Here is a 14,141-nt window from a genome sequence, read left to right on the forward strand (position 1 = left end):
TGTCACATAATAGTGAAATCTCAATCAAATATCTCTTCATTTGTTATAAATAATTCATATATGTAATAGTGAAATCTCTTCTATATCATTTTTCTTGTCATCTAATTCGAAATGAAAAATATTGACACATGCTTTGAAGTCCAATAACTATTTTCTTTTTAAAAGGAAAACGAATAATTCACCCTCTAGAAACTAATTTTGAAAAATCCAAATTCATTGTTTTTTGAATTTTAATTAAACACGTAATCAAGGGAAAGTAGCACCACCAAAACAAAAACAAAAAAACAATTCAAATAGGATGCAGATTATTCAGAAGCTATTTCCTCTTTTATTATTTTCTTTATCGCATTATAAATATTAATTAATTAAATATCTTGAAAAATAAATAAATGCTATGCATCAAACCGTGCACATACACTAGTTATTTTACAATTCCACGGTGTGACAGCCTATGAGACAGACTCAAGAAACACTTATACATACACACATTTTATGTGAGGGGAAAAAATCATGTATATCACTGGTTGAATGATTTCCTGCAGTGGAGATAGTATCATATTTTAGGAACTGGACCTTCCTCAGATGGTGTTAACCACACACTGGTTAGGTAATCCAAACTTCTTGTTGTGCCTAATTTGTTTCCTCCAAGGATCATTATGTAACTTGTAGTGCAAAACCTTGTTGAATACAAAAACTATGGTCAAAAAGTGATATAGAGACAACACACCAATAAACTGCATAGTATATTAATTTCTACTTTGCACATAATGTTAATTACACAGCATCATGCTTCTGTTCCACCATAATGGAGCTTTTGAAAAGCATAATTTGTTAAAAGGTTCTGTTAGCTTGACTTCAGAAGAGTTATTTCTACATTTTTTTTTTTAAGAAACTAAACTAGTCCAGCCAAATTGGCACTGAGAAGAATCGAACCTGAGACCTTGAGGAGCACACTCCCAAGTCTCAAGCCAATACCACCAGGTCAACCCAAGTGGGTTGAGTTGTTTCTACATTGAAAATAATATTGATTTTGTTTTTTCTCTTTTTTCAGCCTCTAGGGAGGGAGCATTCAATCAGCATTTTGTGCAATCAACTTGAATTTTTTGTGCTTCTGACTTCATTTTCTCTATATGTCTACAAGTTCTGGCATTTAGTTGCACCATCGATTCTAGAATAGTTTTGACAAAGGAGGATAAATACCTGTATTAAAGTGGTGGTGACATCATCCTCTGTCAATTTTAAAAATTCAACTGCCCAATCATCAACATGTCCAAAAGCAGCTTTTTGCCTTTCAGCTTCAAGCAAAATAGAATCACGATACAAGAATCTTTGCCAGATTTTCTGAACATTTGCTAACTTCAAATTGATTTCTGTCTCATTGAACCCCTGCATATCACCAACCATTCATACAGTAACTATACGCAAAGGCTCTGGATTTACACTGTATGAAATCAACTATGCAATGCATAAAAAAGGTGGGCGAAATGAATACCCGAAGAATCTTTATCATGTTTGGAATTTCATCTTCTGGTATTCGAACAGCAAAGCTATCATAGTTGAGTACATTTTCGTATGGTAAGAAAATCCCATCCTACAGAACAAGGAAACAAAATAGCAAAAGTTCGATAATTACCATCATTGATAATTTCAGTTCAGTCATTTAGTAACTGACTATCAACATGAAGAAGATATCTACAATTAGCCTCTTTCATCGCTAACCAATGCTAATGAATCATTTTTAGAGTACTAATGATAAGTGAAGCCACAAAACTTTGAAGATGAATCACAAACTATATCAGATTTTCTAATTTTACAAAGCTTCTTCGCTAGATAAAAAAAGCTAGCTAGAAACAAAATTAATAAAGAGCTTACAAAGCCATTTTTAAATTAATTCCTGGGGAAAAAAGGGCACAACCTATTACCTGAATGACCACAGGGATGCATCCTTGTAAAACACTGTCTTCCATGCGTCCACTCCAACCATCTCCAGGAAGCACCCCACAGAAAACAGAGCTTGCTATATCTGCATGATAGTTATCAGAACGTAGTGGGGTCATAATGACATCTTCTGCATATTGTTTCCCTAGTTTTCCATCCTTATTGGGGCTTGAGCCAAACTCTGCTGCCAACTTCTGTCTTATACCCATACTATACCTGCATCATATTTTAAACTGGGTCTTCTATAAAATTACAAAAATATATCAAAACATGAAGTAACCTATGTTAACAAACAATATACCTAATAATGTTTGTTCATACAAATCTTCGGGCGATGGTATGTCAAGGTTACTAACTAGAGACAATGTGAACATACTTTGAACAGAAAATCTGTCTTATAAACAAACTAGAAAGTGCAGTTTTCTAGTAAACTTACGAGTCTTCTGGTCTCCCATTCGGGTAAGCTGGTCCCAAATTCCCGTTGAAGAAAAACAGTGTCTTCCGCTTGTCACGGGGCCTGAAAAGAAATCAAACCATGGTTACATTATTCAATTTCAAGAACTATATAAATGGAACAGTAGCTTCAAGCATGACCAGGAAAAGCAACTATACCAAGCCCAAAATTTTGAGGTCAACACGTTTGCATCAGGAACTTTCCAAGCAGGAAGCACGAGATCTTTGTCAGGGTCAAAGCATGGATGAATGCCTCTTCTGTGAGTTGAAATCTTATCCCAGTTATCAGCCCAATAAGCTGTGGTTGAATGGTTGTGTTTTGCATTCGTGTTTCCCCAGTGCACTAACATCATGCTGTTCCATATTTCCTTAGGGGCATAACAAGCACCTTCATCCCATGAAAAAAACTGCCTTCACAGACAAAAATGGAACTATTAGCGCTTGCTTCTTACAAGCGAATACAATAAGCATTACTCCCTCCGGAATGAAATATAAGCAAAAATGGTAGTTGAAAGGTCAATGTATGTGGTTAAAAATTTAGTATACATACATCAACTTTTCAACACCCTTTTTGCTTATAATTCATTTTGGAGGGAGTACTTAGAAAAAATTTCAAGCCATAGAATAAACGATTCCCCTGGCACATACCCAGATGTGGTCCCTTCCTGATGAGCGATTCCAGTAAGGATACTGCTCAAGAATGTGAGAGTGTGCATTCTGATAGTATTCCAAAGTAAGTGAGCTCCTCAACCCATGATGCCTCTGAACTTGTTCAAGAAAAGGTGAGAAACATTAATATATAACATGGAATATGTAGCCAAGACTACGTAGATGTATCCAATTACAAATTCCAAAAGATCTACGATCCAAAAGTAACATAATCTGAGCATTTATGAAAATAAAGAACAAACAAGTAACAAATGACTGGAAGTAATTTTATAAATCCATCCAAAAAAAGGAAAAGAAACATGGAACTAATGTTTAGTTTGTTTCCATTTTTAAATTTTTCAAATCACTACTTAGGCACATCAACATAAAGTAAATCCATGTACATCATAACATCAACATTAGTAAGGATTTCATCCAACTAATCATAGATTTTGTAATTCAGAAACATCTGAAAGCGCTGCTAACATGCACAAGCATGAAACACGAAATCACTGATGCAGTCTACCTATAGATAATTCATATGCAGTAAATATAGAAGTTAATAAAATATACCTCCATACTCAAGTGAGGAGCATCATCAGCACGAGTTATGATGCATGAATCAAGAACAGGAACAAAGAAAAAATCTGCTTCTTCACCATTTAGAGTTCGATGAGGACTAGCTAACAAACTCTCATAAATTGCCATCTGCAGAGTTGCAGGCCCGCGACATAAATATATTGCAAAAGAAATAAAATTTTACTAGCTGAAATGCTCGTGAAATAAAGTTCATGGAATACCTGAGCTCCGTACAGGTGCTCTGTCCATACTGTCGCATTATTGCCATCATAAATTCTATTTACACACTCTAACTTGAAATGGCGTCCCTAAATAACAAAAAAGAATAAATAAATTTAAAATAGAAAAACATCAAAAATTTCTCTTGAGCTGTAATCAAGAGAGTTAACACTTAGATTATCCTCACCTCCAGTAGTAGGCTGTTGTACTCAGAGGGCAAATCGTAAATATATATAAGAGGCCTTTTCTTTGCCACCACAGCATTAAGATTGATTAATTTTTCACTAACATGAATATTGTCAGGGACATCAACCCGAGCAGGACGGAGCCAACTGGGCCACTCTCTTATAGAAGATATCACAGATGGAGTACTGCAATCTGCTCCATACCAGCCATTAGCACACTGAAATTAAACCTTTTTTCAATTTATCTATTGATAATAAATGGAAATGAACAGCGTCACACTGAAAATACACAGCATTAAGCTTATCTACAGCAATCGAATAGAAATAAAATACGATTTATATTGCACAAAATGTGAGTAGTTTCATTCTATCCTACTACTACTTTCCTTGAGAAACTTATCTATATGATTTAAAGGAATTCCTGGTTGTGTTATGGTTTGTAATGTTGTGTTTTGTGTACTTGCTGTTTCTGTGTTGTATTATTATTGGTCGAATCCTTCTATATGCTTACGGTCCTGTATTTATTTTCAGTTGTCCCAGTTAAAGAATCTTAAAATTGGGGACTCATGCAACTTCATTTAAACTGTTGAAATTTTAGATTCTATATTAGGTTTTAAAATTTTATTATTAAGTAAACTTTTACGAGTTGATAAGTTTACATAAAGCATTAATAATTTCTAATTGAAACATTATCTCTCTTCCAGGGTTATTCTCCTACATCTTCAGGTTATTTGATTACAAAATAATGATTGTAGTCAGCATCAATATTTAAAGGGATGAGACTTTTTCATGATGAATGTACCTAAAAACTTGAAGGAAAACAAAAAAAAAAAACTGAATCAAACAAGTTTTAGTAGTAGTTTGTTTACTACAAACCAGCCAATCCTATGGCTGCAAAGGAAAATAATAAATGGCTAAAAAATAACTTCTTTAAGTAAATAATTGAAACGCCAAAGATAGGTACCATAGTATTAAACAAAAGAATCACCTGGCAAAATCCACCGCGACAATGGCCATGTCTGGAGCACTGATTAATGCAAACAGATTCAACCGGCACTTCACAAAATCGGCCCCAAAGACCGTCATATTTGCAATCACATTCCTCTTTGAATTTTATCTTTCCAGTGTATGCTTCAGCTGGGTCTACATTACACCAACCTTGTATACTACTATTAGTTGTGAACACATCTTGATCAACTATTGTCCAATTCACTATTTTTGGAGCACCGGGTTCAGAAGGTGGACTGAAACAGATTTAAGGTGTGTGACTTTAATTGTAAATGGAGAAACAAAAACTAGCGAAAGAAACAGAATACAAGTAATTCAAGTTTACATACTTAAATTGAAACCCACATGTCTCTGCCAGTGGTCGAGATGGATATTTTGTTCCTTCTCCACAGAAACACATTGCCCTTGTTTTGTCGCAGTTGGCTGGGCAAATTGATACAACCCATCGTCCAAATGGCTCCTCCGGTGATCCTGGGAAGTTGCATTCTAACTCCAGTCTGTCGCTGCATCCATCTCCTGTCAACTCAGAAAATAGTATGATTTTTTAAATCAAATAACAATTATGTTTTGGCACAATCATCAAACATATTCAAAAAATGGTAGCATAGCAACAATTTATAAGCTAATATGTTTGTGTTCAGAAAACAATTCTGCTCAATATATAAGCAAAGCTGATATGCCCTACAAGATTCAGGGATTTCCAACTTATGAAAACAGAAACATCTGATATATATACCAGAATAAATTAAGAGTATTTTCATTTCTGATTTAGCAACTCTTATTTTGTTCTTTCATCCGGACTTCCTTTGTAACATAACAAAAGAAAGGTTCCTATGGATATGTAGAATTATATTTAGAATCCATTCCCACTTATTCAGCACTAGAAGAATCTAACATCTAAATGTGTCAGGGTTTCACAAAGATAAAAATAGTAGTACGATCCCCAAAAAAAAAGGTTACATGTCAGCCATTAGTTGGTGGAATAAATATTGCAGGAAATATATCAAACAAAAACACGAAAGCTAGTTATCTAACAAAAACTCTTCATTTGAGAAAATGATTTTAGGCATGTTTGGGACTAATAAAAACTATGTGCATCCTTAACATGGTGATTATGTCTGATTTACTAGTTACCACAGAATGTGCATGAATATCATGTCCTAATAAACTCTAGAATTCTGATCATCATTGTCTTAAGAGAGTTGATAAACGATATGAGAAAGCTAGAACTACAAGTTTAACAAAATGACTAATCTTCTCCTATATGCAGCTTCTGATCAAACATTCGTTATGTAACATGTATATAAATTGGAATAAGGAACAGAACTAACCAGCATAACCATGAAAACATCGGCATTGTCCCAACTCTCGATTACAAACGCCCTGGCCACTGCAGTCGTTTTTGCAGTCATTTCCGCCTATTATCTGTAACCAACCATATTATTAAACAGAAAATTTCACTTTTAGTAACCAGATATCAACTCAATGCCAATAACAATTAACAACCATATAAACTTCAGCTTAAATTAACAAAAAAGAGTGGCAACCTCAGAAATGTTGACTTCTTTTGTAATGGAGTCGCAACCTGCAAGCCATCGACCAATCTCAGCCTTCCACGGTGCACCCTTATAAGAAACCGAATCATGCGAGTCAGCTAAGAACTGACGCTTCAAATCAATTGCAGGTTCATCCCATTCCCAACCACGCTTACTTATCAATTCTGCTGATGCATTAGTTGAAATACACGAATCCGAAGCTAGATTGAAATAGTTTAAAGAAGGCGTCAACGGGAACAAAAACAAATGAACTACAGAAACCAATGCTAGAGCCGATGCAATTGTTGCGGCAAGAGACCAAGAACACCTCCAGGTTTTCATGGAGAACGAATCTAGTAGGTCTCTTGCCATTCCCCCGAATCGAAACACTACAAAACAAAGTTGTCTAGTTCACGAATCTCTCTTGACATCATAACCTGAAACAACATCAATAACAAAATTAATCATAATCATAACATTGCAAAGTGCAATTAGGCTTAAGGATATGTTTGGATGGACTCATTGGAGCTTAGATATCAACTTACATTTTGGTAAATAAATAGATAAAGCAAATTAAGTAAGTATGAAAAGAGGGTAAAAATAAGAAGAAAGAGTCTGAAAACCTATTTAAGTAAAGAAAAAAAAATGAAAAATGAATGAAGTTGAATAAAGAAAGAATTTATAACGTGAATTCTGACAATGGCAAAGTGTTGAATCACCTTTCTTCACGGATCTGAATCGAAAACAGAGAATCTCATTCACTCAGACTCAGCAATGTTGAAGAAGAATGAGAAGATATTATGAATTGAGAAGAAGAAGAAGAAGTGTTGTTTTCGAATGCAGGCTTCTAAAGGGTAAGGTGGTGATGATTTTGGTCAATTGTGAACAAGAGTTCAATTATTATTTTAAGGGGTCCCATTCACCATAATGTAACTATGTAACATTCTCATTATTGAGTTTAGCATTTCTCTTCATTCATTCGTTGAAGGGAGTATTTATTTAATATTTTTTGGTATAAAGGGAAAAACATTGAAGAAATTGAATTTTTTCGGGTTTTCTATTTTCGTTTATGTAACGTGGTGTCCAAATATTCATACATCATTGCTTGCCCTGCCGGCAAGTCCTCATCTCACCTTATACTTGCAACTTGCTAAATTTAAGTTGTGGAATATTTAAGCTGTTATTTATTTTTATTTTTTTACAAAAACAAAACGATATTCATTCATTCAAATCGATAGATTACATCAGATACAAACATCGCTAGAAACGTAAAAGGTGAATCTGCTAACAAACTCACAACACCCAAATTAATAGCATAAAACGAGAAAATGCCTACAAATAATATGATAAAACCTAAGGGCTTAATAGCACTTTTCCCCCTATAATTTGCCAATTGTGCGATTTTGTACCTCATAGTTTTAAACGAGCGATTTTTCCCTCTGTAGTTTTCCCCCTTTCTGATTTTATGGTCCCCATGACATTTAGTGCTGATGTGTCTGTTTTTTTATCAATTAATGTGTGCCACGTGTGTTCCATTTTTTTAAAAATATAAAAATGGTATTTTTCAGATTTTGAGAGAATGGGGCACGTGATTTTCAGATTTTAAGAAGAAATATCACGTGCCTCCTTCTCTCAAAATCTGAAAAATACCATTTTTTTTATTTTTTAAAAAATGGAATTACACACGTGGCACACATTAATTGATAAAAAAACAGACATATCAGCACTAAATGTCATGGGGACCATAAAATCAGAAAGGAGGAAAACTATAGGGGGCAAAATCGCTCGTTTAAAACTATGGGGTGCAAAATTACACAATTGACAAACTATAGGGGGGAAAAGTGCAATTAAGCCAAACCTAAGTCACCGAATATCACATGCTTCCGGATCTTCAATGTTGACGCCCAAATCATTGGTTGAATTTTTAATTGAGTGATGCCTATCTTTCAATAGGAAATTAACAAACACCGCGACAAAACGCAAAATCAAACGCCGCACAAGACGACGAACAACACAACGCCGTACTTAGACGACGAAATCACAAAAAAAAAAAAAAAAAAAAAAACTTGAAATGGGTGAAAACCACTTATTTAAATTGAAAGAAAATGGAAAAAAGATGTAGAGAGTGATTCTAGATCAAAAAATGACCTAAAATCATCTCTCCTCGATGAACGAAAGAGAAAGAAAATTTAGAAAAAAGTTGCAGTTTCTCTCACTAAAAAATTACGCCGGCTCCATTCTTAACTGTTATTTATTGTTTAGCCAACTTTGTTAAGAAGTTTATGAAACATTTAATGTTGAGGTAGTTGGTCAAAGAATATTACTTACTAAATGTCTATACTTGCAACCAACCGTCCTCATCTGAGTCTATACTTGCAACTTGCTAAATGTCTAAATTCATCGTTTAAGTACATTTATTATTGAGGTGGTTGGTCAAAAAATATTACTTACTCAAAAAATTTCTTCTTTTTTTTAAATTCAATCTTAATTTTAAAGATATATATATTTTATCAACAATGTTATAAATTAAGTAATCGATCAATTTTGTTTAAAATTAAGGTTGAGTAATATATCTATGAACCTTAGTTTAAGAGCAGTGGAAATTTGAACATCTGAACTTAGTATCAAACGTCCATGTAAACTCTTTTTAAATGAGTTTCATAAAAATATAATCATGATGCAGATATTTTCTGATTTAAATGATCAATTTGTAACGAAAAAAAATTAAATGACTGATTTGTTATAAACATCAAACTCAAATGATTGTGGTGGTATTTGACCAATTTTTTAATCAACATGTAATACTACCTTTTATCAATATTTTATGAGTTAATTGGTATACTTTGTGTCGATGTACGATTATTTTACACGTGCATTCAATCATGTGTTATCGCATCAATTAACAAATATGAAATTTCATGTGATTTCATATTTATTAATTGACGTAACAATATATCAATTGTTGCATGTGTAAAGTAATTCTACACCGACAAAGTATATGGATTAAATTTTGAAATTATATATATACACCATGATGTAATTATAAAATTTTGCATATGAATTCGTTGTCAAATAAATTAATAAGGTATCATAAGTCGTGTATTTTTAATTGATTAAATGATGTAGCAATACATCACTATAAAATAATCTTACCCTGACAGAGTATACTAATCAAATTATATTTTATACAACCATTTTAGGGGTGTTTGCGGTGCAGTTTGGTTCGGTTTTAAGGCTAAAAGTCATCTGAACCGCAAGATACAAATGCATGCGGTTTGGTTTGGTTCAGTTGACTTTTAAAATAAAATCAGAACCAAACCAAACCAAATTAATGTGGTTTGGTTTGGATCAGTTGGTGCGGTTTTTATGATACAACAATTTTTTTCCAACATTAAAATCAAGTTAAAAATATATTTTCAACAATGTTTTATATTTCATCTAACATTACAATTTCATTTTTAAATAAAAAATCTCAACTACATAAACCAAATTTTAAACGTGAACATAAAGTAATCATATTTTGTAAGAAATATAAATCACAAAATTTTAACATTCACTAAAAGTTCAAGTAGCATATGAATACACTTTTGAAATAAAAAGCAAGGAAGAAACTTATCAAGAGAAAAAAATATGTCATTTTATAAAAGTGTCTATTGAGTTTCTATAAGTATTGGTCTAGGTGACATATGTTTAATTAATGTTTTTCTTATGGTGTGGTTTGGTCTAGTTGGTAAAATAAAAACTGCAAACAATACCAAACCATGCATTTGAGTAAAAAAATGATCCAAATACGGTTTAGGTTTGGGTTGGTTTAGTTTACGGTTTTTTTATTGGATTGATACAGTTTTAAACACCCCTGATACATTTATACAATCAATTAACCCTATGATGGAACCCAAATCCTTTATCGCTGCATGACAGTCTTGTGCGATCTGGACGGTTGATTTTAGTCAATTATGGACGGTCAATAACACATATTAATTGATGGATGGTTCAGATTAAGAGCAAGACGAAAGGCATGAGAGGATATGGCCCTTGAATGTGAGAAAAACACAATAAGAGGGGTTTAATTGTGTTAGATTTTTCTTCTTTTTAAACTAAGTTCATAGTCTAATAGAGTTCAGAGTCCAGAACAATGTTCAGAATCTATTGCAGCGGATAATGTAAAGATAGAGGGAGAGAGAGAGAGAGAGAGGAGAAAGAAACAAAGCAATTATATAGGTTCCTTCCACAATTCGGAAGTAGCCATGTCCCCCTTGCAATTCCAAGTAGAATTCACTAAAATCAATATCTGATTACAAATGCTCAAGCACAAAAGAAAGAGATTTCTAAATAAACAAAATTACACAGAAAGATGTTTGCTTTGAACACTTGATATACAATCACTGATGTTCACAATACAAATCAGATAAGGCTCTAGAATTTCTAAGATATGAAAGTTTATAAGAAATTCTAAGTTTATGATGCACAATAATTTAAGCAGAGTTTTGGCACTATCAAAGCGTTGTTGAGTCTCTCTCTACAATCTTCAAGTCTTTACTCCTTTATATAGAGGTGGGATATATATATGTTGAGTGTAACGGCCTCTTTGATTATTTAATTATTTTGTTGAGTTTAGAGTCTATTAAGAAGATTTAAATGATTTAAGATGATTTATATGATTTTGTGATGTGTGTTATTTTATTTGAGAGGTCTTATTTTATTATTTAATAGAGTAAGATTTGAAAATAAAATAAATATTGAGATGAGGGGTTGTTTTGAGAATTTAGAGAGTTTTGTGGGAAAAAGAGGAAATAAGATAAAATAGATGGAAAGAGATAAATAGGAGAAAATAGGTTAGAATTATTTTCACGTACGTTCAGTTTTGGAGAAAAAGGAGAAAAGTCAAGAGAAGAGAAGAGACCTAGAGAAAGCTGCGATTTTCGATTTGTTAAGGTAAGGGTGAGACTAACATTCAATTTTCTTAAGTCTATAATTCTGATGGTTAGATTTAACAACTTGTAGGGTTAGTTTTTGAGAATTGGAAATTCGGTTAAAAGTGATCAATTGAGGATTAGATGATGGAAAATTGTAGAATTGATGTAGAAAGTGTTTACAAACCTTAGATAATCCATAGGGTGATGTTTAGAATCAGTTTTGAGCTTAGAACCATGTGATTAGGTGGATTTTCGTAAAAATCTGCATTCTTCCCGAGCCTGAATTCATCGCTCGCCCTCGCGAGGGATGATCCTCGGCTCGCGAGTGATGAAGTTCATCGCTCGCCTCGCGAGTTGCATGTTGTAGCTCGCCATAGCGAGTTGACCAGTGAGGAACCCAGATTTTGTGATTCAACTTCTTAAGTCGAGCTTTAGATGATTTTGAGTGCCTGAATATGTATAAGAATGACTAGGCAAGTTTTTAGATTGAAATTGTACTTGAAAAAGTTTAAAAATGGGATTTTTGGGTGAAAAATGTCAAGTTTCCGAGAGCACCCAGTTTTAGTTCGCCAAGGCGAATAGCTTACTCGCCAAGGCTAGTAGCTTTTTCCTGAACTCGCCATAGCGAGTAGCCTTTTTTCCATTCCTTGTTTGGAGAATTAACCATGCAGACACAGTTGTAGCTTGTACTATTGCAGACATGAGAGTGGAGTAGTGGTTATACAATTGTACTATGTCCTTTTCCTGCGCTCTTCACTGGATAAGCATCCAATGCCTTCTAATTCCTTTGAAATAGTCGTTGCTTCAGACTTCTATTCCTTCTGCAATCTTGTGTCTTCAAATAACCAACTTTAATTAAGTCCAGCTTCTTGACTTCAGACTATGATGACGTCAAACTCTAGCAGTCAACTTTTGATCAATCTTCAGAATCTAATATGGTCCTCAGACTCAAACTTGCAACATATGCTTCCTTTGTAAATTCCATTATTCTCTTTTGTTCTTTCAGAACCAATACTTTGTTTTAAGACTAATAAAATTTTAGTCTATGGTCCTACACACTTTAACAAATATTAGCATATCCAATTGACTTTATAATAATACTTTGTTATCATCAAAACTTAAGGTGACAATGTTAAACACATTTTGTTCCAACGTATCCCTATGATGTTGATCTATCTGGTGAGAATGGTTGAGTCGCAACGGTGGCAGAGAATGCTTTGATGGGTCGGTAACAGCTTCCGGTACGGCGGCGATGAGTCTCTGCTGTGGAACGAAAGGTGCCTATAGGTACGTTTGCACTCCAACGCTCAAGTCAGTAATGGAACTAGAAGAGAGTGTGTAAGAAATATTGTGAAAAGTAATGTGTACCTTGAGGGTGACGCAAATTCACCCTTATATAGGCGTGCGTTGATCATAATAGTCTCTGGGTTATGCTGCGTGTGATTAGGAGGGGGAAAGGATGTAACATCCGTTTTTCGCTAGAATTATTTTGAATTATTGCTTATGTGCGTTTATATGTGTTTATGCGTGATTAATTGTCTTTGTGTATTTAATTCGGGATTAGTGGATTTTTGGCCTATAAGGGTATTTTAATCATTTTTAGACTAGGGGTATTTTGGTCTTTTGTAAAGCAAGGGTAAATTAGTCATTTTATTAAGAAGGTTATTTTTGATATTTTAATGAGAACGGTTATTTTTACTAAGTTACTAGTGAGTTGGGGGTGGGGTAATTATTTAGATACGGTAAATATTTGGTGTTTTAACAATTTAAGTGAGTAGTAACTTTGATGAATTAGTTGGTAAGAATATTGATCTCATTAAGACAATTAGAAACATAACTCTTATGAGAAATTATGTTAAGCCACTCATTATTTCATTTCACAAAAACATATGAGGTGGAGAGAGAAAGTATATAAAGAGAAAAGAAGAAGGAGCTAAAGAGAGAGTTTGAGGTTTGAAGAACTAGGAGCTAAATTGAAGTATAAATTAGTCATTCAAGACTTAAAGATAAGAGCTAGGATCTTTATGATGGAGGGTATAACATGTTCCATTTTAGGACTTTGACAAAAATGTGTCGGTTTAGTAATCGAAGGGTTTAAATGTCATTGTTCGAGTGAGGCTTTAGCTGAATAGGGATTGCCATGTCTCTTCATTTTAGTTGTGTGATGTTTAGGAATCATGTGTGATAATTGTTGTCGTTAGTAGGGTTGGAAATGAGCCGAGTCGAGTCGAACCTGCCTGAGCTCAACTCGACTCGATAAGAATTGGTTCAGCTTAAAACTCGGCTCGAGTTCGACACGAACTATTTTTTCAGCTCGGGTTCAACTCGTTTAAAATTCATGAATAGTTCGGTTCGGCTCGTTAGGTTCAGCTCGTTTGCTTGAGTTACATTACTCAAAAGTCAAAAAAAATCTTTAGATCAATTTCTGCTAAAAAAATTGCTTATTTTCACCAATATTGTCATGTTTAGATCAATTTCTACGAAGCCATATTATCATGTTTAGATCAATTTATTCACACGGATTCAATTTCTACAGAAACCATTATTTATTTCCACCAACATTCATTGCTGCCTTCTTTTTATCCATTATTGTTGATTAACTTAGATCACTCAAAACATAATGAAGAAAGTAATGAAATGAAAATAAAATATTATGAAGA

The 14,141-nt window shown here is 33.7% G+C and overlaps 1 protein-coding gene across 2 annotated transcripts; it reads right to left on the reverse strand.

Moving 5' to 3' along the window:
* Positions 1-305: 305 nt before the first annotated feature.
* Positions 306-7,496, reverse strand: LOC25483423 (uncharacterized). Of its 2 annotated transcripts, XM_013612116.3 has the most exons (15): positions 7,285-7,496; positions 6,578-7,002; positions 6,362-6,455; positions 5,360-5,546; positions 5,011-5,266; positions 4,025-4,240; positions 3,840-3,926; positions 3,613-3,747; positions 3,040-3,153; positions 2,551-2,798; positions 2,375-2,455; positions 1,923-2,154; positions 1,493-1,591; positions 1,201-1,386; positions 306-677 (listed from the first exon to the last, which is right to left on the reverse strand). In XM_013612116.3, the coding sequence occupies exons 2-15, from the start codon at positions 6,935-6,937 to the stop codon at positions 579-581; spliced, it is 2,394 nt and encodes a 797-aa protein (XP_013467570.1). In that variant the 5' UTR covers positions 6,938-7,002; positions 7,285-7,496; the 3' UTR covers positions 306-578. The 2 variants fall into 2 exon arrangements, with proteins under 2 accessions (XP_013467570.1, XP_039682488.1); XM_039826554.1 differs by lacking the exon at positions 7,285-7,496 and having other exon boundaries at positions 5,376-5,546; positions 6,578-6,720.
* Between the last annotated feature and the right edge of the window lie 6,645 nt (positions 7,497-14,141).

This window comes from Medicago truncatula, chromosome 1 (assembly GCF_003473485.1).
Source record: "Medicago truncatula cultivar Jemalong A17 chromosome 1, MtrunA17r5.0-ANR, whole genome shotgun sequence".
NCBI lineage: Eukaryota > Viridiplantae > Streptophyta > Magnoliopsida > Fabales > Fabaceae > Medicago > Medicago truncatula.